This window comes from Saccopteryx leptura, chromosome 4 (assembly GCF_036850995.1).
Source record: "Saccopteryx leptura isolate mSacLep1 chromosome 4, mSacLep1_pri_phased_curated, whole genome shotgun sequence".
Lineage (NCBI taxonomy): Eukaryota > Metazoa > Chordata > Mammalia > Chiroptera > Emballonuridae > Saccopteryx > Saccopteryx leptura.
This window is the reverse complement of record NC_089506.1, coordinates 127,001,578-127,028,808: the sequence shown is the minus strand read 5'-3', so window position 1 is coordinate 127,028,808 and position 27,231 is coordinate 127,001,578. Positions and strand designations below refer to the sequence as shown.

General features: G+C 47.8%; 1 protein-coding gene across 4 annotated transcripts in view; it reads right to left on the bottom strand.

Moving 5' to 3' along the window:
• The window catches only part of TBCD (tubulin folding cofactor D), a 194,120-nt gene that overhangs the window by 22,890 nt on the left and 143,999 nt on the right, over positions 1 to 27,231 (bottom strand). For 3 of the 4 annotated variants that reach the window (XM_066381665.1, XM_066381666.1, XM_066381667.1), the window contains 9 exons: positions 26,933 to 27,050; positions 24,679 to 24,739; positions 23,313 to 23,335; positions 15,879 to 15,910; positions 9,456 to 9,518; positions 8,498 to 8,574; positions 5,789 to 5,870; positions 2,265 to 2,383; positions 472 to 563 (listed from right to left, as the gene is read on the bottom strand). In XM_066381665.1, coding sequence (XP_066237762.1) covers positions 472 to 563; positions 2,265 to 2,383; positions 5,789 to 5,870; positions 8,498 to 8,574; positions 9,456 to 9,518; positions 15,879 to 15,910; positions 23,313 to 23,335; positions 24,679 to 24,739; positions 26,933 to 27,050 — 667 coding nt within the window. The remainder of the gene's footprint in view (positions 1 to 471; positions 564 to 2,264; positions 2,384 to 5,788; positions 5,871 to 8,497; positions 8,575 to 9,455; positions 9,519 to 15,878; positions 15,911 to 23,312; positions 23,336 to 24,678; positions 24,740 to 26,932; positions 27,051 to 27,231) is intronic. The other variant, XM_066381668.1, reaches the window with a different exon arrangement.

Sequence of the window (27,231 nt, the reverse complement as noted above, 5' to 3'; positions counted from 1 at the left end):
TGCAGCATTTTAGTTGTTCATTGATTGCTTCTCATACGTGGCTTGACCAGGAGGCTCCAGTCGAGCCAGTGACCCCTTGCTCAAGCCAGTAACCATGGGATCATGTCAATGATCCCACGCTCAAGCCGGTGACTCCATGTTCAAGCTGGCAACCTCGGGGTTTCAAACCTGGGTGCTCAGCATCCCAGATCGATGCTGTATCACTGCACAACCACCAGACAAGCAAATATATATTAATTATTACATATATTTTGTTCCATTCTGTATAATTAAGACAAATTGTTAATAAACCTCTCAGTTGGAAATGTTCTTTGACAATCCTCTGAAAACAGAAGAAACTAGAAAATAAAAAATAACATTTTCCTCTAAGCAGATTTGTCACCTGAGACCAGGCTCCTAACAAACCAGCTATGAACAGCACTCAGGGTTGCTGACCTGAGAGTGACTGGGGAGGAGGAGCTGCTGACTCACCTGGCAATTGCCTTCAAGGCATCCCGCCTGGACTCCGCAAAGCTCATATCCTTGGGAGAAATGTGGGTGACAGAGCTTAACCCTTCTAGAACCTGAAAAGCAATGACCAGTCATCAACAAACCATTGAACATAAGTGTACTTTTCATGCAAGTGCAGACGTGGCCCTAGTGTTGCACTCCCCCAGAAAGAGCACCATGAGTCTGCCGCGGCCACCTCCAGCTTCTCCCTCTGCGGGGCCTAGGGCCCAGCTGACCTCTGCAGGCCTTGCCTCAACCTGGGCAAGAACCTGCCCCAGTCTGTCCCAGTGCCTGGAGCCAGAAATGCAGCAGCTCCTGTAACTTGATCTGTGGCTGTTCAATGGGACGGTCAGTTCTAAGTCAGGTGTTTTAGATGGATAAGCTCCAGTGTGAGAGCTTTAGACAGTCTATCCCTGTCTCATTAGCATGTAAATCCATCTGGTGCACTGGATCCCAAGGTATATTGGGCTAGGGGAAGATGACAGGTGAGGGACATGTACCTAGGCAACTGGAAGCATGGGCATTTGGGTTATGGGCAGCAGGACCGTGACCAATGTTTCAGTTGAGGGGAAGGGGACATAGGAGTTTGGTGACTGAGGCCTGTAGGGATCTGCAGTTTCTGGCTGGATGTGCCCAACCAGTGGCCACAGGCACATACTCTTGCAGGATGCTTAGGACCAAATTGGGTGACAGGCAATGGCTGACCCCAATGGGGACAGGCCAAGGCTACAGAACTCACGGCACACACTTCAGGGCAAACCCGAGGAGGCTGGTCAACCAGAAAAAGGGAGGTGGGGAGGAGAACACAGGGCACCTGTTCCCAGGGGTGAGGGCTGTGAGTGGCCTTAGGTACAGGAAATGGATCAAGAGACACAGCCTAGTTCTCAGTGAGGCTGAAACAAGCCTCCGCCTTCCCTGCTCACAGCTTTCAAATGGAGCTGGTGACAGAAGAAACACCTTTAGCCCTTCATAGTCACGGACAATGGAAACTACATGGATGCTGAGGCAAAGCTTAAGTCAGCAGGACCAGCTCCATGCCCCAAGTGACCCTGTCTCCAGTGTACTCCGCAGTATACAAGGTTCATCCAAGTTCTGTGCAACCAGGCGAGGTGTTTCTGCCCAGAGCAGTGCTCTGCCCCCTTCTCTCTGTCCCAAACCACCACCACCACCACCACCACCACCACCTGACAAGTTGTCTGTCTTTCCAAGAGCAAGCAGAGACCTCCCCATGAATCCTGAGAAGCAGGGACCTCCTCCTCAGGCTGAGAACACAGAGCTGTTCCAAGAAACCTGGGCCCTGGTGCTAGGCCCTTTGACAACTCCTCTCAGAGATCAGATATGCTTCAGAGGAGGAATTCCTGGCATAGGAGGGACATTTGGAGCAAGGACACTGAACCAGACCCTGCACCCTTCAATCATGGCTACAGGAGCGAGCAGCCACTTCCAGATGCGGTAGGAATGGTTTCTACACCAAACAATAGCTTCCCCTCCTAAAAATTGGAGTTTAGCTTCCCGCCCCAGTCTTCCCTTTCACATGAGTGTTACCAGCCTCTAAAACATCATCAGTGTCATTCCCTGTCCCCTCTTCTCACAGACACAGGGGCTGGTTTTGCTTCAGATTATCTAGGTGGCACTATTTCCCAACCACAAACACCATGGATTTTCTAATAGGTGGCCACGTCCCAGGGCTCATGTGTATGGTCTCACACACACTGCCTAAACTTAAGCCACACCATCTCACATGGACGCCCCTTCCACACTCAGCCCAGACTCACCCGCTGGAGCCTGCCTCTCAGGAGGAAGCGTGGAAGGGCACCCAGTGCCAGCGAAAAGCCACAGCGTGTCATCTCCTCTGGGCTCTGAAGTTCGCTGAGATATTGCTCGATCAGTCCCTCTAAAAAGAAGCACAAGGTGAGCCACTGCTATCCAAGCTTTCCTCACACTCCTGGCATTTCAGAAAGAAGGGAGAAGCTACTTCAGAGTTTGAAAGCAGGTGTGTTTTCAAAGTGGTATAAATCAAATTCAACAAATGATTTCACTCAGAAAAACAAATCCAAGATGTTTAAGCATGGTCCACACAGTCATAGTTCTCATTGCCATTCACTAAGAACACAAAGGCTTACTGTAGAAAGGATGCCCTCCTCATAAGTGAGAGAAAACCCTGTGCCAAAGAGGACACAGTGCAGTGTAATGGGCCCCACGGACACCCTCCATGTTGCGGTCAAGTAGAGTGCAAGCAGCAACCAAGCCTACATCTCCCAGGACAGGAAAAGCCTGTCATCAGAACTGGGTGACTAACTGGACAGAGGTTTGAGAGGGAGAAACGAGAAAGGGCACCAGGAGCTCAGGGCGGGATTAAACATTCTAGAAGGGACATGAACAACCAGACCTGTTCTTCAGAAGGGCAGCTCGGAAGGTGAAGGGAGGTAGACACTTACTTTGTCCTATTTTTTATAACCAGAGATTCCTGCTGTCACTGCTTCAATTTCAACAATGCATGACATTTGGAACATGCGTAAACAAAACCCTCAGTAATGGGTTCCTTACATCTCCACAGACTAGGATAGACAAAAATAAAGCTGCAACCCTATCTGTACATGCACTAAACTGACATCTTTGGTGGAACTTAACAAAATACACATCAGTAACAGCATGAGAAAAAGACGTCGCCCTTCCTTTTCACAATTCACATGAGTTTCAAAGGTTAACTTCAGAATATAATTTCTTTCTCTATTCAGAATGAGTGATATGGTACCCTTTTCTTAGGCAAAAAGCAAAATATGGCCTAATCATCCAAATTTTAAAAAATAGACTATATACAAAATAACATTATCATCTCTTTAAGAAAAACTGTCTGTAATAAAGGGATATAGTAAAACATTACTAATTTGGAAAGTCTGTCAGAATACCAAATTATGAAAACGTACATGTCTGAATAAAAGCACAGAAAGTCAACTAATGCACACACTATTTTTATACACTTAAAACAACCTAACATAGGGCCACCTAGATATCTGAAGCAAACGTGATGCACGTTCTAGAACAGGATAGGAGTGCCACAGGGAACACAGCATGTGAGCACAAGCCTTTCCAATATAAAAATAACACTGTGAACAAGATCCTGGGCAGCAGCATGGAGAGTTCTGGGAAACACACAGGGGTTGGACCATGGTGAAGCAGCAACACGCATGCTGTCCCACGGAGAGGAGAAGAGCACGTTTCACACAGCAAGAACATGCACCAGAAAGATGCAGCCACAGTGCAAATGAAAATTCTAAAAGCACATTTTACCATAAAATATAAAAGCAGTGCTTATGAATAAGAACAAAGACGAAGAAGAAAGCATGGCATCAGGAGGCCTGGGAGGACAAGTTGAAGCAGACAGTTCTGAGCTAAGAGATCTAGAAAACAAGCAGCAGAAAAAGTCACCACAATAATGAAAGTGGAGGTGCTAAAGAACAAGCAACAGAAAACAGAGGAAAATGGACAGAAATATGAGAAGGACCAATTACATTGGGAAAAACAGGTATACAAAGAAGACAGGTAAGGAGCTCCTCCTACACATAATTAGAACCTCCAGAGCACAAAGCGGGGAAGAGCTCACTTAAAAATGTAATTTAGCCTGACACAGAGGGCCCAGGTTCGAAACCCTGAGGTCACCAGCTTGAGTGTGGGCTCATTCAGCTTGAGCACGGACTCACCAGCTTAATCGAGGGGTTGCCGGCTTGAGTGTGGGATCATAGACATGACCCCATGATCACTGGCTTGAGCCCAAAGGTCACTGGCTTGAAGCCCAAGGTCACTGGCTTGAGCAAGGGGTCACTCACTCTGCTGTAGCTCCCTCCCGGTCAAGGAACATATGAGAAAGCAATCACTGAACAAATAAGGAGCTGCAGTGAAGAATTGATGCTTCTTATTCTCTACCTTCCTGTCTGTCTGTCCCTATCTGTCCTTCTCTCTGTCAAAAAAAAAAGGTCATTTAATGCCCTGGCTCTGTGCCAGAGCCTCAACCCAGCGTGTGGATGTCCCAGGTTTGATTCCCAGCCAGGGCACACAGGATAAGCGCCCATCTGCTTCTCTATGCCTCCCCCTCTCACTTCTCTCGCTCTCTCTCTTCTCCTCCCCTCCTATAGCCAAGGCTCGATTAGAGCAAGTTGGCCCCTGGGCACTGAGAATGGCTCCATGGCCTCTGCCTCAGGCACTAAAAATATATATACATAGCTCCAGTTGCAATGGAACAAGGGCCCTGGATAGGCAGAGCATCTCCCCTAGTGGGCTTGCCTGGTGGATCCTGGTCGGGGCGCATGCAGGAGTCTGTCTCTGCCTCCCCTCTTCTCACTAAAAAAATTTTTTTTAAATGTAATTTAGCCCTGGCCAGTTGGCTCAGTGGTAGAGTGTCAACCCAGTCCATGGATGTCCCAGGTTCGATCCCCGGTCAGGGCACACAGGAGAAGCAACCAGCTGCTTCTACTCTACTCCTTCCCCTTTTCTCTCTTCTCTCTCTCTCTTCCCCTCCCGAAGCCATGGATCAACTGGTTTGAGCACATAGGCTCCAGGCGCTGAGGATGGCTCTGTGGAGCCTTTGCCGCAGGCACTAAAAATAGCTCCATTGCAAGTGGCCCCAGATGCAGTTGCCAGGTGGATCCCGGTCAGGGCGCATGAGGGAGTCTGTCTCAGTATCTCCTCCTCTCATTAAAAAAAAAAAAAAAAAGTGCCTGACCTGTGGTGGCGCAGTGGATAAAGCGGCGACCTGGAACAGTGAGGTCGCCAGTTCAAGGCCCTGGGCTTGCCTGGTCAAGGCACATGGGAGAAACATCTACTCTCGCTTCTCTCTTCCCCTTCTATCTCCTCTCTCTAAAAATTAATAAATAAAAACAAAAAAATAAGAAAATAAATAAAATAAACTTTCCTTTAAAAAAAAATAATTTAAGTAAGTACTGCTGATATACGTACTAGCTGATTCTATACATTAAAGAGTAACACTGTGTTCCAGGAAAAGTTCACATGGTAAAGCCAACATCAAGACACACAGGAGAAGCTACTAGTTCAGAGTGGAAGAGACATTCCTCTGGGTAGTGGTACCAAACTGGTGGACTGGAGAGTGGGGCAGGTCCAGGAGAAATCGTGTCCCTTTAGCCAAAGCCTCTTTCCCCTTACAGTGTCCAGTGCCCATCACATCCCTGCTAACAGCCTGGCTCAGGCCTGCACTCACACTACAGTGGGAGTGAGCCAAACCAAGACCCAAGGCTACCCCTATGCCCCCGGAGGATTTGATGGTCAAGCACAGTGGCCCACTCACCATGTCCAATGGAGTTTACCTCCCCAGGATCCTCAGTGTAGTACTCGCTGCAGAGAGCGGCCAGGGCTGAGATAGCTGCTTCCTAAAACAAAGTGGGACATGAGAGGTCCTGCAGTCTCCTGGCACCACAGGAGCAGCTGGGTTGTTCCACAGTTGGGCCAGCAATTTTTTTTTTTTTTTTGGTATTTTTCTGAAGTTGGAAACGGAGGCAGTCATACAGACTCCTGCATGCACCCGACCGAGATCCACCCAGCACGCCCACCAGGGGGCGATGCTCCGCCCATCTGGGATGTTGCTCCTCTGCAACCAGGGCCATTCTAGCACCTGAGGCAGAGGCCATGGAGCCATCCTCAGTGCCCAGGACAACTCTGCTCTAATGGAGCCTTGGCTGCAGGAGGAGAAGAGAGAGACAGAGAGGAAGGAGAGGGGGAGGGGTGGAGAAGCAGATGGGCACTTCTCCTGTGTGCCCTGGATGGGAATCGAACCCGGGACTCCTGCACATCAGGCTGAAGCTCTACCACTGAGCCAACCGGCCAGGGCCATGGGCCAGCAATTAAAAAAACAAACAGATTTTTAAAAAAGCAGAAACCAAATTACATCATTCATTCTGGCACATTTGTCTGTTGTCATCTGTCAGATATAACTTTAATATTCTTTGCCAATAATAAACTGAATAGAAAACTTGATTATTTCTTCCATGCAATGAAAATTACGTGCCTCTTATGTGAAGTTAATAATAAGATGGGCACCTCTCCTTCCCTGCAGAGGTAATAAAGGAGAAGGTATGTTTAATACATCCAGCAGTGACATGAGTAAGGACTCTGGGCAGGACATGTAGGGCCTCATTTAGAGAAGAGTCAGAGTGTCCAGGAGCCCTGGGAATAGGAAGGGGCTCCTTAGTACCAACCCCAGGAAGAGCCACATAAAGCAGGATGGAGGACAGAGCACAGGAGGTGACAGGGACTCACAGTTCCTCTCCTTAAACACCCACAGTTATAGAGGAGGAGCCTGAACTCAGGAAGCCTACTGTGATCAGATAGCAAAGAACAAACATAGGAGTCATATGTTGTCTCCACTCCCCCAGACTGAGGGTAAGGGCATCAGAGCAGCCTGAGAGGGAGCTGCTGGGGCTGGGCAGGAGGGGCCGTGAATATCGGGAGGTACCCCAGGACAAGTATCACACAGAGTTGTTGTTTGTACCAATCAGTACAGTGGGCTACACTGTGATCGCTGCTGGTATGAATCAATCACAATGTGTTTTAAAAGGAAAGTTTGCAACACTGAGGAATTCAAATTCATCTAGTAACACTGTGGTTAAATTCTACAAAATGACAAAGTTACCTTTTAAAAAAGGACTCCAAGGCCTAACCAGCCAGTGGCACAGTGGATAGAGCATTGGACTGGGACACAGAGGACCCAGGTTTGAAACCCCGAGGTTGCAGGCTTGAGTGCATGCTCACCAGCTTGAGCACAGGGTCGCTGGCTTGAGCATGGGATCATAGATATGACCTCATGGTCGCTGGCTTGAGCCTAAAGGTCGCTGGCTTGAGCAACAGGTCACCAGCTCAGGCTGTAGCCCCTCAATCAAGGCATATGAGAAAGCAATGAACAACTAAGGTGCCGCAACAAAGAAATATGATGCTTGTCATCTCTCTCCCTTCCTGTCTGTCTGTCCCTGTTTCTCTATCACTAAAAGTAATAATAAAAATAAAAAATAAAAAAAAGGACATTGAGGAAGCATTCTAATAACCCAGTAGAAATGCTAAGATACACAGGAGGCTGGAGAATCACACTCTCCTTTCTTGGGGAAACCTGCTAAGCCAACATTCACGTGTCCTGGGATAGAACACCTGTGGCACTTGCCCACTGGGACACATCACACTCTCCTGAAATGACCAACACAATGTGTGTGGTGGTGACTCTGGGCTGCAGCTTTTTCATCTGTGCACATCACATGCACAGCTTCCAACCCTAAAATTCTGTAACTCGACAGGATGCAGAATTCAGCTACAGCAGCTGTTCTCAACCTGTGACCCACAGGTTGAGAACCGCTGAGCTACAGAAACAGTTACTATTGGCCCTGGCTGATTGGCTCAGCGGTAGAGCAGCAGCCCGGCATGTGCAAGTCCCAGATTCGATTCCCGGCCAGGGCACACAGGAGAAGCGCCCATCTGCTTCTCCACCCTTCTCCTTCTCCTTCCTCTCTTCCCCTCCCGCAGCCAAGGCTCCATTGGAGCAAAGATGGCCCGGGCGCTGAGGATGGCTCCATGGCCTCTGCCTCAGGCACTAGAATGGCTCTGGTTGCAACAGAGCAATGGCCCAAATGGGCAGAGCATCGCCCCCTGGTGGGCATGCCGGGTGGATCCAGAGGGCTATCTCTCTGCCTCCCCGCTTCTCATTTCAGAAAAATATTATAAAAAGAAACAGTTACTATTGATGTGCAAGAAAACTACTTGGAAGAAGAATAAAATAAAACCAGAAACAGGAATTTAAAAACTTACATATTCTGGTCACCAATAGCTGAATTAGTTTTCATGATCATAAATTACATAGACCATAAGATTGAGAAGTCCAAATAAAATTACAGCATTTGTCAATTATCACATCCTTGTATAAAAGGGACTCCTAATGCACAGTCATGAACCAAACACTGAAAATAATGTCACTTTCGATACAATGCAGCAATTGGAAAAATCTTGCTTATCACACCTTAATCTGCTGTCTAGAATGACTTGAAATAAGATGGAGATTTCTCAAAGTGTCATTTATCAGCCACTGCCAACCATCTGTCAAAGAAACAAAGAAAATCATTTATCTGATTAAGAAACTTTAGATGAAATTAAAGTCAACAACAAATAGATCTTCTACCTCTTAAATCAAAGTAGATGGTAAACACTAAGAGGAGTTCGGAGAAAATCTAAAGTGAACATTCTCCGGGCTGTACAAATTCCAAAGGTCCTCAGTTTAAAGGGGAAAAGTCATTTGGCTGCTGAAATGTTAAAACTTTCAACAGGAAAATTTTTATTCTTTTACTATACCTGTAAGCCTCAAGTGGCTTTTCCCTGTACTTCTTCCTCAAATGATGTCCCCAAACTCTCACCAATAAAAACCCAGTCAGCTCAATCAGATTCAACACCTGGTAACGAATGCTGAATCAATGCAGTTCTTTAGAGGGTGCAGAGCAAAGGCAGCATGGCACTGGGGACCCGACGTCCCTCACTGCCCCTCTGCGGGCAAGTGCCCGCCTGCTGAGAGCTGCGTCTGCTTCCCATGGATAGGATGGGTTGCTGAGGGCACCGGACCTGCACAGGGGCCTGGCCACCACCACAAGAGCAGGTCTCACATATCCTGACTGAGCAGCCTTGGCACTTGCTGCTACATCCCCTGGTTTGGTGAGGGCCTATGCCACAAACGGCCAGTGCTAGGTGTAGCTGTGAAAGGCAGGGCTTTGAGGACAGAGCCTGAACTCTGAGAGGTGAGAAGGGTCTGGTTTTCTTGAGAGGAGTATGTGGCATATGCTTGTCATTTACAACAGGTTCTGGCAGCAATTCAAAACCAGGTATTCCAATATCGTGTAACCACCCTAACAGCTTCATTTTAACTTTTCAATCTGAAGTAGTTCTGGAAAAAAATACTAAAATGTGAATCACTGAAGAAAAGCACTTACCAATTACAGTGTCACCTCTGAAGGGCATTTTGGAAAGGGACAAGTTTTCTATTAAAACGCACACTAGGAAGAAAAAGGATAAATGTAATGTCATTCCTCTGAAAGCAGCCACTGCAAGGCCTACCCTGCTGTACCTGCACCCTGCGCCTCAAGGTGGGGACCAGGACACGGTCATACCCACTATCAGGATGGTGCCTTGCCGATCCACTCAGGGATCTGCCTTCTACCCGCCCCACTGCCCATGGTCCTAGGACAGGACCAGTTGCTCCTAGCACACCATGGCCCCCCGAAGTGACACTGCATAAGCGCGCCTCGTATTGACACACAAAAGGGGGAGGCCTCTGCACCCGCCATTTGTCACACTATAATGAAAATAGCTTTAGAGGTTTATCTCTTGATCATAAATTCTTATTTCCTGAGAAAATTCTACTACAAAAAATATATGATGGAAAAGACTGCTAGTGTCACTGTGGTGGCAGCTGGCCATCCTTGAACACCCTGTGTCACGAGTGTAACCTACCTCTATACTTTCACAGAAATGACACAGCATGCTGCTCTCGTAGACCCCTCCCTTTTAGGTTCTCTACTCCCACACTTTGTAACTGAATTCCTTCTGGATCCGATAGTGAGGGCACCTGAGTGTGAGCTCTCTCACCTTCCTCCAGCTCAGAGAGCACATGACCAGAGTCCTCGGGCCAGTCAGGCTGGGCAGGATCTGTTGCAGTGACAAAATCCTCCAGGTCTCATCAATTACAACAAAGGCTTCTCCCCTGTTCATATCATATGTCCAATCATCAGCTGAAATGCTTCCAGGCCAGAGGAAAGTGACAAAGCTCAGAAGAATTTGGTGCAAACACGGAGTGCTCCTGATGAAAAGTGATATCCTCTCCTTCTCACAGCTCCTCACTCACACCATCTCTGACCAGAAATGTGGTCCTACACTCAGATAGTAACCAGAACCACCACAAACACATATTTCTGTAGTAACCTCCCTACTTTTCTTTTTTTAATTTTTAAACTTACTTGTTGATTTTAGAGAAAGAGAGGAAGGCAGAAAGAGACAAGTATCTACCTGTTCCTGTATGTGCCCTAACTGGGGATAGTACTGACAACCTTTGTGTATAGGGATGACCTTCAAACCAACTGAGCCATTCTTTTATTTTAACACAGTATAATCAACTGCTAAAGACCTCATACACTCTTAATAGGTGGGTAACATTCCATACTACAAATGTAAAACAGTCCATTCAGTTTCTCCTGACAGAAAGCAGGTAAGACAAAAAGGCAGCTGTGAAACTTGAAAGGGGTGACTTTGGAGAAATAAAATTTGAGATTGGGGGTGTAGGGTGCTGAGACCACTGACAAATAGGAAAGTAAACTATTTCATTTTTTGACATACTAAAAAATAAACCTGTAGGAAAATAACTTGCTATGAAGGAAATAAAAAACAAGCATGAGTGTAAACCAAGGGTCAGCAGGAATCACCATAGAATCAGTGCCTTCAGGGTGACCTCCAGAGGGTGAAGGTACAATGCAGGAGGGCAAGAAGAATGGGCTGCCTGCTGGAGGCTGTGGCCTTGGTGGGGGGACTGCAGGCAGATGAAGCCAGGTCAGTCTACTCCTGACCTCACTTTCCTCCTCTCCAAGTGGCACACCAGGGGCTCCCACTGAGCAGACAGTGTGAAAGCCAGTGTGCCTGAGAGCAGCAAATGCCCTGCCCCGCTTTCCCCCCACTGCACTCCTCCCACAGCAGAGAGCAGGTGAGGAAGAGAAGCAGGTGTCTGAGGGAAGAATGTGTGGAAAGCATCCCACATGTGGCACCCGAACCCTCCCCCCCAAAAATAAAACACAGAGCAAAACCTCCAAGAATTAGGGGGGGGGTAAAAAATGGCAAAGTAGAAGTAAGGGTGCTTTTCCTTTCATCTTTGGACCAAACATAGCAGTTTTTCTGTCACAATACATGGGCACAGGCAGTGGGTACAGCAGGTAACTGAGGATGAGTGGAAATGGCCTGGCATCTCCAACTGATACAACCAAGAAGCAGCTGATAAGAGGGCAACTCCAGCTCCCCTGTCTACCCATGTGGCAAATGCACCCTGGTTGAGCCCTACATGCTGTCCAGAACCGTCACCTGCTACACCCTCAGAAAGCACCTCGGCAGCAACCAAAATAACACTCAGAAACATGGTCATTTCCTGTCTAGAGAAGATATTTCTCCTGAGTCCCTGACAACTGTGATGGGTGGACAGAGACGTCTGCACAGAAACAGCCTGGTAAAGCGTCACAGCAGTCGTTGCAGCTGTGAAAAGGCTGAAGGGCCTGACCTGCGAGTGTAGGAAGCTGCTACCAGTATCTTAAGCAGGCAGAGCCTACCACATGATTCCAACTTCATAAGACACAATTCTGTAGGAACAGAACAGTGACCATGAAGAAATCCCTGAAATATCACCAGTGGGTGTACAATCTTCCTATCCCCTCCTTCCATAGTGAGCAATGACATCTGTGCAAACTTACTGCTCAACACAAGGAGCACATCCCCAGTTGTAGGGGAGCATGCCAAGGTTGTAGGACCACTCTGGCCACCTGCCCTGTGGCTGGTGCTGCTATAGTTCCAATTGGGGGCCAGAGAATGGATCCCTGTTTCCCACTCCATGCCTAGACAGACCCTAAATCCAGAAATGGTCTCTAGATGACACTGGAGCAGCAATTCAGAGTCCTCTGAGTGATTCTGTACCTAAGGGGAAGTGATCATGTCTACATCCCAAATCCACATGCTGATCTTGGCGACAAGTGGGCAGCGGGCAGGAATGAATTAGTTTTTGCTTTCAGAATCTCCTTTCCCGCCACGTCGTCCAAACCACGAGAACACCAACCTAACACTAAAGAGATACACTTTTCTTCTCAGCCAAGTAGTCCCCAAAGGATGCACAGGTCCCGTAGGTGGTGGTGGGGGTGGGTAGTGGCAGAACCCAGAGGTCAGTTCAGTCCACGTCTCAGATATAGCACCCAGAATATGTGTCTGCCCCCTCAGAGAACCAAGCATACCTCGACAGAAATTGGTATGTCACGCCATCATGAGCAGCCCATCCGTGGGTGAGATGAGCCCCTTGCTGGGGTTGAGGCTGGCAGGGAATTCATGAGAGAGAACCCCACCCTCTAGATCAGGGGTCTCAAACTCAACTCAGCATGTGGGCCGCAGAGCAAGATCACAGCCGTTCGGCGGGCCGCACTAGGTCTACAAAAGGCAACTGTTCCGCAACACTTTTCAGTGTCACAAAACGACCAGAAACTGTAGTTCGTGGATTAGTCTGCAGGCCGCGAGTTTGAGACCCCTGCTCTAGATCCTTAAGACAGCCGGTCCCATTAGGAATTCTATCAGGAGCTGAAGTCAGGCTTTCCTGGTGATGATATGTGCAGCTGCCTACAGCAAGCACGTCTGTGCTTCTCTCCTTACATTTATAAAAAGAATCAACGAAAATGAAACCACCGGCCCTAGCCATTGACTCAGTGGATAGAGCATCAGCCCAGCATATGGATGTCCTGGGTTTGATTCCCAGCAGGACACACAGGAGAAGCAACAATCTGCTTCTCTCCCCTCTTTATCCTCCTTCTCCCTCCTTTTCCCCTTCTACAGCCAGTGGCTCGATTGGTTTGGGTGTCAGCCCTGGGGCACTGAAGACAGCTTTGGTCCTAATGCCAGACTCAGGTGCTAAAAATAACTTGATTGAGAATTGGCCCCAGAGGTTCTAGTCAGGGCACATGTCTGTCAGTCTCCCCTCCTCTCACTTAAAAATAAAGAAATAAAACCACTTACCATATTTCCCCATGTATAAGATGCACCTTTCCTCAAGAAATTTGGGGTCTAAAAACTGAGTGCATGTTATACAGTGGTTGTGGCATTTCAAATGCCACAGATGGAACTGAGGATGAGGCAATATATAAAGACAGCGACTCATCATCAGATACAGATGAGGACAAACTAATGGATGGGAGTTTTGATAGTGATGGGGAGTTGTATGAATTTTATGATGAATAAAACTTGAGTTCACTAACTTTATGCAATCCTTTTTTTTTTCTTCAAATTTCAGGCCCCAAAATTAAGGTATGTCTTATACATGGGAGTGTCTTATACAGGTGGAAATACGGTACTTGGAAAAAGTCTTAGGGAACCCTGTACCTGTGTCAGAAACTGCATGGGATATGGGAACCCCAGCCAGCCATCAAAGACAGAATCTGAGGCACAGCTTTTCCAATGGACTTGGATTTGCAAGGAACTCTTTTTGGCTTTTCTCCTGTTCCCTCCAGTTTGAGTTCCTTCTGCCCCACCCCAAAGTGGCTCTGGCTCTGTGCATCAGGGAGTTCCATGGAAAAGGTCTGGGACTATTCTGGAGACCATGCACAGTGGGTCCTCAACACTCACGATTAATCTACCAACACAGGCCTCACTGCAGTCGTCCCAGCTTCTCAGCCCAGTGTCTCTACCTCATCTACTCTGCCCTGTGCTGCTACCCTGAGACGTCCCCATGGCCAGTAGCTTCACAGGCAGTCATTTCTGGCTTTGCTTCCCTCTCACTGATTGGCAGAGTGCCACTGGGGTTTACCCTGGTTCCCCACAGCTATTTTTATCACCTTTTGCTATTGTTTCTTCCCTGCACTCTACGCAGGCAGGCGTGTGTGTGGCCTTTTTCAGTGTGGGAGACATACTCATGGGGTGTCCCTCCCATCAGGTCTGGGCAGCACAGGTGATTGGCACATGGAACTGGACTGGCCTATCAATGATGAGGTAATCCAAACTGACCCAGGAGCCCATGATTTCTTCCTGCTTTCAGGTCAAGAGGTGCTCTCAGAGATGTCAGGAAATCCTGGGGGACAGCCCCCACCTGGCCACTGAGCCAGCACAATTCAAAACCTTGTTGCGATCAGCCGTGGCCCAGGTGCTGCTGCTCTCACACCTTCAGTGCACCCTACACTCCTCCTGCCCACTGCACTGCCCGAGGAACCACCATGTCCCCCTAGAGCCCAGCACATGTCAACCTGGTGACAGCCTGGAAATCCCAGATGCCCTCCCACTGGCTAGGACTGTCCCCTTTCCTAGCATACTATTCGCCACGAGGCTTCTCCTCTGACAGAGGAATGACATGCCAGACTTGCATGACATCACTGCTGCCATCTGGGCCCAGGGAACTGAGTGGGGACAGGCTGGGCATAAAGATCAAGAGCAGTGGAGCAGGGCTGATGCTGCAGGGCTGCTGCGGGTCAGAACCTGGCCTGGAGCTGCTTCCGATCTGCAGACCAGCTTTCAGGTCTGAGCACAGAGAGTGTTCTGGAAGCCTAGTGAGACTGACTCTGCAGCTGTTCCGAGGATCTGCACATTCTCTCTACTTCTTAAACAACTGGAGACTCCCAACCAAACAAGAACCAAAACAGACAAAGGAAAAAACAGTGCTTTGTGATAAAGAGAATCTGGGGCAAATGACAGCAGTAAGGGCCCCTGCAACCTCTTCTCAAACCAGGTGGCTGCTGAGTGATGCATACATTCTCAGAGGGGCAGAAGGAACTGGGACAGTCCTGGGAGGACTTGGGTAGGGCAGGGGCGCATAGGAAAATCACAAGGAGCATACCAAAGAGTCTGGAAGGTGAGGCTGCACAGAGCACTCACAAGTTCTGGTTGATCTCAACAAATACTTCAGCTGAGAGGAAGGGGGCAGGCGGGTACAGTAAGGGTCGCCCCAAGCACAGCCTTCCCACATACTGACCAACCCCATCCCTGGTCAAGTGCATGATTACTGTCGTCAATCCCCCAGTATACAGGGCACATCGGTCATATCAGAACCTATATAAGCCCACACACAGCCTGCTCTCCTCCCTGGGTGAGGGGCTCCCCTGGACCTGAGCTGGGCACACGGCCAGGACTAACTGGACACCTACTAAAGTCCACTAGACAAGAAGATGAGTCCTAGATTTTCTAGGTTTAGCTGAAGGTGCATCAGAAAATCTAGATATTTGCATGTTGGCATTATCTGAGTTCCTGGCAAACATTTAAAAAGAATCTGAAAATTTCTTTGCTCTGGAATTCATTTAAATGTTGTTGAAGAGCCTAAGGTAGCAATGCTTGATGCTTAACTGTAACCTCCCTTCACATGAAAAACACATGCACCTCTGCTCACCTACCATCCCTGCTGCTGCCAATCCTGCAGCTATTAAACTACAGCAAAGCCCATGGTGAACACAAGGGCAGCCAGGCCCCAGTGGTCATGGTGACAGAAAAACACCAGCTACCTGCTAATGTGAAAAGGACATCTCAGCACACTCCACAGGATTAAGGGAAATGAAGTCAACATCCTTAGGACTGTTTTCTTCCCTCCACGGTGGAAATAAGAGATTGCAACCCACAACTTAAAGTCTTCCATTGCTCAGACCTACCTGCTTGTCTCATGAGCTCTCCTCCTAGACCCCTGAAAATTAAAAAAAAAAAAAAAATGTTCAGAGTTAAAATCTCTTATTGTACAAAACAACATAAAATATCCTCACTAATTGAACAGATATAACTCAGACTCCAAAAATTATTAAGAGCATTTGTTATTGCAAGTAGAAACTACTTTTGGTGGGACGCACTTATAAAGTTTTTAATATGCCAGCAACTGTTCAATGTTTGTTTACATACTTTATTTCACTTATGTTTTTACACGAAACCTTATTTATTGAATAGGCTTTCCTGTAACTCTTAGCCTCATGTTGTTTAGCAAGACCTACTATAGAGAAAGTGATCTTCTTTATTTCTAATTTAATCTTTTTCAATTACATTAGTTTTGGCTAAGAAAACTACCTTTTTGTAGGAAAAAATGAAAAAAATGTCCTGTGACTATCTCTCAGATATTCCAAATTCTAACTGGGGTTACTCTGATTTTCAGTTTTCACTGCACACTATATCCTTACTCATATTAATAGTATCTAACAATTACACAGAACAAATTCCAAGCACCATTTAACTTTACTTTTGTAAAAACTAAAGGAATTAAGACACCAGGGAAGACGCCATTATATAGCCCAAGGAAGCATCCACTTCTGTTCCATTGTGAAAAAAACCAGGCAGAAGAAATACTGCCTATTTAGCCTGTTCTCACAGTTATACCTAATTAATACTTGACACTGAAACAGGAAATTAGTGAACATGAATATAAAAAACACTTGATGAAAAGACAGAAAACTAACGATGAGACTTTGGCTTCTGGCCCAGATTAAGTAACAAGATCCAGATTTGCCCTCCCTGCCTTAAATAATTTAAAAAATTGAATGGACAGATGCAAGTTTCAGAGGCTGGAAAACAGAGGTCCTGTTTAAAGGGAAGCAGGTGGTCAGGATTCAGCAGGTGCCCAGGACACTTTAGGGGCAGAGCTGAGCATGGAGGCAGAACAAGCTGGGGAGGCTGAGGCAGCTAGAACCAGAGGGCTGGGAGCTCTGCAGAGGTCACCTCCAGCTAGGGCTAAGGGGCTAATCGTGAGCAGCACATGCAAGAAAAGAAATTACTTGAACTTGAGTGGAAAGAAATGCCTGGAAGGAGAAGGCAGGACACTTCCAGGAACCCACACAGTCTGGGAAGAGCCGCCATGGGCCAGAGCGGCAGGATCTGGTCACGCAAGAGGCAGCAGCAGCACCCTCTGCCAGGATTGGCTGGCAGTGGCAAGCTTGAAATCAACCAGCCACAGGCCTTGAAAGGGTCAAACTGATCCCAACCAATCAATCTAATTCCCACCAGAAAGCAGCAGCTAGTACTGTTTAAAAAAAAAGAAAAAGGGAACAAAACCCAGTCCCCAGCAGGGGAAATCTCACAAAGCTTGGCATCCAACTGAAAATTGCCAGGAAACTGCAAGAAAACTAATCAATACAACCAGAGCCAGAAACACCCAAACCAGCGGTGTTAGCGTGTAAGGTCATTAGAGAGGCTTCAGCTCCTCCCAGGTCCAAGGTGAGGGAAACCTGAGCAAGGGGAGGAGACACTGATGGCATAAAGACAAATGCAACCTCAAAAAATAACAAACACAAATCTGAAAAGAACTACATTGAATGCAACAGAAGTGTGCGTGGCAGGGGGTGGGGGGACCAAAATAATAAAAGGGAGAGGTTTAAAAAGAATCTCACTACAAAAAAATTCTCAAACACTAGGATATCATGCAAAAGTGAGAGGAGTTGATTCAAAGTCTCCTGCAAAGCGAATGTGGGACAATTTGAACAAGAGTAACACTGATGTTACTAGATTACAACACCCTGGGGAGGAAAAGGACCCTGGAGGCCACACTGACAAGTTAGAAAGAGCAGGGTGGAGAAAGAAGGTAAAGTTTTCTTTCCACACAAATCCAAGATAATGAATGTGCAAAGAATGAGGGACTCAGAGTCCAGAATGACCACTGATTGAGGCAAGGAGGGAGGCATTGGAAAACAGGGACACACATATCTTGAAGCCAGCCCACCTCCAGGTCACTCCTAGCTGTGATGGACACGCCTCAGACTAGCACACTGGACCTTGTATAGGTTGTTTCTGAACCCAGGAATCAAACTCGTCGTCTCTGTTGGGGACACCACACTGGCAGGCCTCCTTTGTAGGACAACACAAGCGGCCAGGCCACAGATAAGTAAGATGAAACCATGGAGCAACCCAGCAGACCCAGAATGTGGGACATTATTCAAAACAACTGCCCTGAACTCTGAAAAACTGAGTCGTTAAAAACGAAAGGGAAGGGGACTGAATAATATCAAACACAATATGTGAACTTGAGCAGCTCCTGACTAGAGGTGAAGGCGACAAAGAACATGTGAGGACAACCCAAGGAAACCTGAGCTCACACCGACTCTCGTGGGTGACACCATGCTTGTGAAGAGTGGGGGCACATGGTTACTTACACAGGAGGGAGCCCTGCTCCTCAGCAATGCATTCTCAAGTTCTACAGATGAAACACCAGGACTATAACTCACCTTCTCAAAGGAAATCAAATAGTATACGAATAGACATACTAGTGACTATATAGCAAATGATCAAACTGTTAGTTATGATGAAGCTGGGGGGTGGTATGCAGCCACTCACTGCACTTCTGTTGCAACCTGTTTAGGCCCACAATTCTTCAGGGTAAGATAGTGAGGGTTAGACAAGAGCAGGAAGACGTTTCTGAGCATAGGATGCCAAAGAGAATACAGTTCCCAACATCACTCAGATCAGCAAGAAAGCAAAGAACACACCCACACAGCCAATGGCTCCCAGGACACCTCAGCCTCACGGGACAGCCCTCACAGGAAAACACAGGCAAGAGCTTCCCATGGGCTCCAGCCCATGGCTTTACTCACAAGAAGAACAAGTGTGGATTCCCTGACCCCAAAGCACAGAACAGGGCTGGGGCTATTTCCATGTGTACATCCCAAATGCATCATGCATGTCCCATCCCAAGACCCAGGTCCATGGTCACTTGACTGCATGACCTGCCATTTTCATTTGCCCATAGTTCATGTTTTTTAAAGACTTCTGTGCTTCTGCTCTGCAAACATGGCCTGTCACTGCTCCTGTAGGAGGACCTGGCACTGCTGAGTGACATGCTGGGACTGGGAAGTGGCCACAAGTTCTGGTGCTACTATGCACTCTAGTGTCACAGGATAGTCAACCAAGGGCTTCACAGTATATAGGCCCCACTGACAGAAAGAACTTGTCCTCAGAGCTGCCAGGTTGTTGGATCCAGGTGTTTCTGACGCTACTGTACACCGTGTATGTCCACAAACACTCCAGCCTGGCTGGGACCCCCAGCAGGGCACTTTCCTTTCCTTCAACCCCGCTGGGCACAGAAAGTGCTCAGAGCTCCCACTGCACCATGGCCTCCTGGCATAACCCCACATAGTGGACAGCACTGACAACCCCAAGATGTCATGGGACACCCCTCCTTAACTTGTCAGAACCCACAGGTGCTCTACCCCATTTCCTTCTGCGCACAGGGGACACAGGGCTCTCCTACTAGGCAGAATCCAAGGGGTCTCTCTGAGAAAGGGGAGATGTATCCCCTTAGTGAGGGCCACTTCCCAGACAAGATCAGGGCCAAGGGAGAAAAGGTCTGTTTTGTCCCAACTGTGGGAGGACATTTGAGTCCCCAGAATGCCTTGCCTGACAAGGGTTCTCTGTTTGCCTAGCTTGGGCCCCAAGGGATGATCTAGGCTGGCAGTACCATTTATGGAAGGGCCTTAAGCCTCATAGTATCAGCTCAATGCAATAAAAACCCTGGGTACCCAAGCTCGGTGGGCCTCCCTAAGTGGCAACAGCCACGTCACAAGTGGACACTGGGAGAATTCAGGGCTGCCCATGTGACTCCACTGGGAAAGGACAACAGGAAGCTGTGCCTGGTGTCCCCTGGACTCTGCCCTAGGGTCTTTTCTGATTTTCATCTGTGTCCTTTGCTTCAATAAGCCACACTGTGAGTGGCACGGCAAGTCACTGAGCTGAGAAGATGCCCAACTCACAATAGGAAAACAATAATCAAAGGAAATAATAGGGTTAACGTGAACATGATGGCTCCGAAATGACTGCATGCAGGCATAAAACCCTCGCATTCAGTTCAACAGGAACCTTCAAGCCTGGTCCTGCAGAAGCAGTGTGACCTTGTGGCTGTGGTCACTGCTGAGCTGTGAGGTGAGTCCCACACTGGAAATAATGCCGCAGAGGCACCCAGACCAGGTTGCCACCAGCGAGGGTAGCCACACACTTACCTTTCTACAATGAAGGGTGTTATTTTCTATTTATTCTTGAGAGTCATCACTAAGAAAGCTTAGAAACAAAGCACTGGTGCACATTTAGAATTTGTGAGAGGCCAATGGGCATCCTCAGATGCCTTTGCACCCCAGTAAAGCTGTGCACAGTGCTCCATGGGCAGTCTGTACCGCACCTCGTCAGTCCAGAGTTCAAGCCTTTTCACCAGAAAGAAATGAACACGGCTTTTATACAAGGGTAACTGAGTTGCTCCTTTTCTGTTAGGATGGATGAAAAGCTACCAGTATCCACAGGACGAACTGGAGTAGCCTGCCAAGGAGCCTACCCACAGGGTCCCCCATGGGAACTGTGGCTATAGAACCCGCACCATGCCTGCCAAGGTACAGACCCTCCTCATGAGCCAGGAAAAGCCTGAACCTATTAGAGATACTTTCACACCAACAGGCAGTCACTCCCTCCTTCCAGCCACAGGAGTCCTGTCCAGGGCCATGCAAGGCTTCAACAGCTACTTGTGGAGAGAGGTTCCATTGTCACACACTTAGAAAGAAAACCACCGTGTGTCACTCAGGAAACACTACATCCACAGGATACACAAGCCTTGCCCCAACCATGGAAACCAGAGACCACTAGGGTCCCAGACCCAACTGCATCCTAGAGGTGCTGGCAGGACCCTGTTCAACCCTACGCACAGAGCAATGTGAGGGGGCAGGTCTGACCATTACTGGGAACGAAGGCTGCATCTGAAATCTCACCATGGACGGACCTGTCCAGGAAAGGACATTCTATGACAGGCGCAAACTTTAAGAAGATCACTATCGGCCCTGGCCAATTTGCTCAATGGTATAGTGTCAGCCCAGCATATGGATGTCTAGGGTTCAATTCCTGGTCAGGGCACACAGGAGAAGCAAGCATCTGCTTCTCCACCCCTCTCCCTCCTTCTTTCTCTCTTTCTCTCTCTCTTTCTCTCTCTCTCTTCCCCTCCTGCAGCCATGGCTCGATTGGTTTGGGAGCATCAGCCCAGGCACTGAGGATGGCTCTGTGGAGCCTCCACCTTAGGTGCTAAAAAATAGCTCGGTTGTGAGCATGGCCCTAGATGGGCAGAGTATCAGCTCCCGATGGGGGTTGCAAGGTAGAGGTAGAGGGTGGATCCTGGCCAGGGCACATGCGGGAGTCTATCTATCTTCCCTCCTCTCACTTGGGGAAAAAAAGAAAAAGAAAACTTTTTAAAAACAATCACCGTCAAGTACAAGCACCGACTGAAAATATCTCCCAAACAGCAGAGTGTAATACCAGCTCTGGAAGAAGGTTCCCAGTGTGGACAAAAAGGGTCCACGTAGTAAATCTGACAAGCTTAAGGAGTCCTTGCAAACTCAGAGACCGAACGTAACCACACTGAATGGTCTGAACATAAAAATTCCTAACTAAAAGTGGTCACAGTGGGTAGTCGTGCCCTAGGGCTGTAGTTTCCTTCACAAATGTCAATCTTTACCTCAAGTGAGCCTGGCTATGGTCTTTGTGCATCTAAGATAACATATCTTTGAAATTCTCTACTGGCTTGTGCATCTAGGGTAGCATACCTTTGAAATGTCAGTGATCTCCTTTCCAGCTCCCGCTGGGCACACCCAGAGCACAAGAGCACAGAACTCTTTATTATCATCTTTCTGCCCACATACCATCTCAATGTGTTGTAAAGGCTATTAACCATCCTGCATCCACCAATGTGAACAAAGTACATGTCTCTCTGTTTTACTTTTTATCCAATTCCAGAGATTTCCCCACTTTGCTTTTCCCATCCCCTTAAATTACCACCTATGGATTTCATGTACCTCTATTACGTCTCCTCTTCCTTTGATTCTAATGCACAAAATAAGCTGCAAAACTGCCATTCTCCAGAGCATTTTCTCAATCCATTCAGATTTTGCTTCACAGCATTGTCAGTTTGGCTCAAATAAACCCATAAAAATTCTCTACAGGTTTAGATGTTTCTTACATGAACACCAGCATGAGCAGTAGCCCTGGTCTGAGCCCCTGAATAGGCCCAGGCTTTCAGGAAAGCTGGAGGTGGAAAGAGACCAATAGGAGACATCAGGAACAAAGGAGAAGAGGCTGACGTAAACGACCCCAGTTACATTAAAAAGCTACTAAGAAAAATGAAAAGGCAAAGCAGACAGGGAGAAAATTCTGGCAAATAGTATGTCTGCAAAGAGCTTGTATCCAGAACAAATGAAGACACTGATGGTTCAGTAAGACAATGACAGATCATGAGTTATTTTTAAATGAGCAAAACATCTCAACAGTCACTATACAAAAAAAAAAAAAAGAGAGAGATGTAAAGTCCACTTGGTCATACAGGAAATGCACACCCACAGGAATGGGTCCAGTGTAAGGCAGCCGAGTGTTGATAAGGACATGGAGAAAAATGTCACAGCCATTTCTGAAAGGTGTAAGTGTCTTAAAAGCAGAAAGGAACCATGTGACCGAGCAAAACCACTCCTAGGTATCCCCCCAAATAAAATGAGAACACGTCTGCACCAAGGCCTTTGTGTCACAGTTTACAGCAGCTTCATCGCAGACATCCAAAAGCTGGAGCAGCCCCAATGCTCTTTACCTGGAGAGCAGGTAAACATACAAGCACATGCACAGCCCTGAACACACAGCAATACACAGGAACACCCACACATCTCAGAGACCTCACACTCACAGAAAAATTACCAGACCTGGACTCCACACAACAACCATCTATGTGAAATTCAGAAAAGACAGCATTCAGTGCCAGAGAGCAGATCACAGGCCGTGGGGCCGGGAGGGCACAGAGAAGTGTCAGGGCAACACAGCTGCCTTGTTGGGGCTGCAGCCACACGAGCCTCTGTGATCCCGAAACCTATCAGACCACACTTCAACCAGCAAGCAGTACTATGCACCAAGTAAACCTCCATAAGTTTAAGAGACCAACAAGGTTAGACCTCTCATTTCTTGATGAGAAGTGATTATGACACTCATTCAGATAAAATAAGCACAGGACAACAGGAGCCTCCCTCTATCCTGAGACGTGTTAGCAGACTAGCCAGGCGCTTTTCTCAATAAGACATAAAATGTGACTTTGGGTTTGTAAAGCTTACCTGTATAACTGACCATCATAAAGCTAAAAATAAAAATTGAAAGTTATTTAGTTATATGAATTACTTGGATTTTTCAAATAAGTATGTAGTATTAACAGTGAGAATTCAGAGCCAGTGAATGTTTCTCAGGCTGGCCTGGCCTCAGGGACGAAGCCCACTTTGCTCCCTGTGAGCACCTCACTAAGCCCCCCATGTGCACTATCTCATCTAATCCTCATGAGAGCCTAACTTGGAAGGGAAACCAAGGCACAAGGGTCACCAGCCAGGGGATGGGGGGGGGGGGGGCTGACCAGGATGTAAGAATCCCTAAAGACAGCCTCTTGGGTTGAAAACTAATCACATCAACCAGGGATTCTGATGCTTGCTCTTCCAAAGAACTCAGAAGCCCTACATCATCACCACCACAGCTAAAATGAATGTTCACACTCTTCTTTAATTCTCCCAAAAACTCCAGAAAGTAGGTTGTTACCACCCACGCTTTATGGGAAAAGGAAGCTGCGGCAGCTGCGTGGCCACTATCCCAAACCTCTGCATTGCCCCCAGCACCCCCCGCTTACACGCCATCACACTGTCCTGACAGCCAGAGGTGAATAGGCCAGAATTCGTTGTAAAGCGAGAAATGGAAGTCAAGAGACTATAGCTTAGCCAAAATCATAAAGCGAATTCATGGCACAAACAGCTAAAAGCCTGAGATCACATGTACATTATTACTACATAAAGAATACAAAAGTCTACCTGGGACAACAAACAGTGAAGACATTTAATGCCTCTTCATGACTCTGCTGCTGTCCTATAAACACTGAAAAGACCTGAAGCTCACAGGTCTTCTCTTTTGAATCACAGGAGCCTCTGAGAAGCTGAAGAACCCAAGGCACACAGCTTTTCCCCCCAGAGCAGTGTGCACATAGATTCAGTGATAATTTCAGACTCAGGATTCCCACTATGAAGGCACAGCTGGGAATCCAAGCCCTCCATACCCACCCATGTCTCCATGAGAACAGGCTGCGACTGTAGCAGGAGATGGAAGGCAAGGCCCAAACACGGATCTCCCTGAGGGTGGAGCACAACAGGCTGTTTGGAGGATGATATGAGAGGCTGAGCTGTCTGCACCAGCCACCTGACAGCCTTGTGTCCTGCCCCAGGGACACCGGCCACATGAAAAGAGATGCTACTTCCACCCTACACAAACCCTGAGGAGCTGGCCTACGGAGAACAGAGAACTGCTCACAGCTAATGGAGCCCAGGTCTGCCCACTGCTCAAGGACTGCCCCTCTGCGGGGAGCTTCTGGTCATCAGACCCCAGCCTTCGAACGGGGCTGAGGGTGGAGAGAACCTAAGGTCAGGTGGACACCCCCAGACACATGACCTGCTGGTGAATCTGCTTCAGGCCCTGCACCACTGTCTTGTCCAGGTAATCTGCGATGGGCCTGCAAAAGTTCAAACAAAGCACATTAGACCCTGAGCACCATGGAAGCCCAGGCTCAGAAAGATCTGCATTATGTCCACCTAGTCCTGTAAACAGCTGCAGAAGGTAAGCAGCACCCACTCAAAGGGCTGGCCATAGGGATCAAGTAGGTAAAGCTGGGACCTGTGTATAGTTTGCTGACAACAGAAACAGTTCCCGCCATGGAAGAGGAGCAGCAGGCTCACAACAGCCAGTGTGATGCTTGGAAAAGAGACTCAACCAGCTGAGGAGAGAGCTCATGTGCCGTCTCACTGCCATCCTAAATAGGCTGCTTGTGAAGCTGGCATCCAGAACTTCAGTTTTGGGGAGGGTTCCCATCATTCTCTAATGGCTAATGGTGACTGTGCCCAAACTGTACAAGCCACATGCTTTAGGCTGAAACCTGGCTATCTTCTCAAAGTCTGGAATTTTGATGTGTACAGGTGGAAAATACCCACATGACTGACCCCAACAGAAACCTGGGCATGCCTCTCAGACCCTCCCAGGTGGACGACCCCCCCTACGCTCTTATAGTTGATGCTAGAAGATTAGGTGTCCTGTGCGGCTGCAGTGGGAGAGGTTCAGGGTTCTGGCTGGAGACTGGTCTGCCCTTCACCGCTTCACCGACTACCTTCCCTCATCCCATGGGCACCAGTTGTCCCATACAGACACACCTCATGAAACTGTGGTTGTGAGCCCCAGCTGTGCGGGAAAAGACCACCAACTCTCTCCAGGGTTCACAGGTCAGGAGACAGTCAACTTAGGCCTCTCTCTACCATTCTGCCCCCAGGAAACAGCCTACTGCCATGGCACAACTTAAAACAGTTTTTCTTAAACTGGAGTATAAGAACCAGGTTACAGCCAGTCCAGTATGTAATAGGTTTTTACTTCTGAGAAAAGCTGGTTGGAAAGAAAGTTAAAATAATCAGGTGGGTGCTCCCCAGCATTCCCATGTGGGATCTGCTCAAAGGATCCCACATTGCCTGTTTCCTCACTGTCACACCCACTTTCGAATTGAAAAAGTTCTCCGTGGAAACTTTTAAATCTATGCTCTGTTATTTTAAATTACTATATTAAAAGTTACAAATTATAAAAAAAATACTTGATATATGAGCTACTCAAACCATCTCTGAAAATGCCTGTTCTTTTATAACTTAGCCCCTGCCTTAAAAAAGGTGACAGGAGGACAGAGAACAAGCATACCCACTTACCTGAAGACACGTATCCATCAACATCTAAACCGAACCTCCACCTGCAAGATTATGACTTGCAGAAGGCTCTGACAGTGGTTGGCATTTCCAGCACTAAAGTATTTTCATACCAAGGTACGGATACTGTTTGGATATGATATCACTGCACATTCAGTAGTCCACAGCAGTGGTTTTCAACCTGTTTATGCTTGGGGACCGGTAAGGGAGGGGTGTGTGTGTGTAAAAGAGACAGAGAGAGTGATAGACAGGGACAGACAGTCAAAAAGGGAGAGATGAGAAGCACCAATTCTTCGTTGCAGCTCCTTAGTTGTTAACTAATTGCTTTCTCATATGTGCCTTGATGGGGGGACTACAATAGAGCAAGTGACCCCTTGCTCAAGCCAGCAACCTTTGGGCTCAAGCCAGTGACCATGGGGTCATGTCTATGATCCCAAGCTCAAGCTAGCAACTCCATGCTCAAGCTGGTGAGCCTGTGCTCAAGCTGGCAACCTCAGGGTTTCAAACCTAGGTCCTCTGAATTCCAGTCTGATGCTCTATCCACTGTGCGACCGCCTGGTCAGGCGAGAATAAGAGAATTATTTCAGGAACTGCTAAATAGTTAAAAAACACTAGTCTGCAGTATAGAGCAAACAGAACTGCTACATGCACAAGAAAACCCAGACATCATGGGACTTGCTTTACTATGATACTCACTATACAGCGATGGTCTGGAACCAAGATCCATGGTCGGTCTTTATATAACACTCATGGCCATCAGTGGCCTCCTTCTGGCCACATGCTTGCTGACTCCCTAAAGGGGTGGTGGCCCATCAAAGGCCACAACTCAAGGGAGAGGGATCACTGACAAATTTCATCAAATACAACGTAGTGAAGAATGCCCCACCGGCATAAGTAAACAAAAATGAAAGTGATGGTGCCAGTGCTAGACCACAGAGGTTTGGCAGGAGGGTGAGGGCTTCTCCTACCTGTCCTCCTGCACCGCCAGTCTGCACAGGCTGTGGGCAACCTCCGCACAGGCAAGCACAGCCCCGTGCCGTGTGTGCAGGTCTGGACTCCGCGTCATCAACAGCAGACGTGGGAAAACTGCAAAGGACCAGACAGGAGAAGACATCGCATCAGCATACACAGGGTGACTTTTGATTCAGTGATTCAGGATCCAAAGGGAGAAATGCACCTGCTGCAAGTTCTCTGTGACAACACCCAGCACTTAATCTGAAACCTGATGTCTCCAACAGGCCAGACTCCCTGGCACCCAGACAAGTGA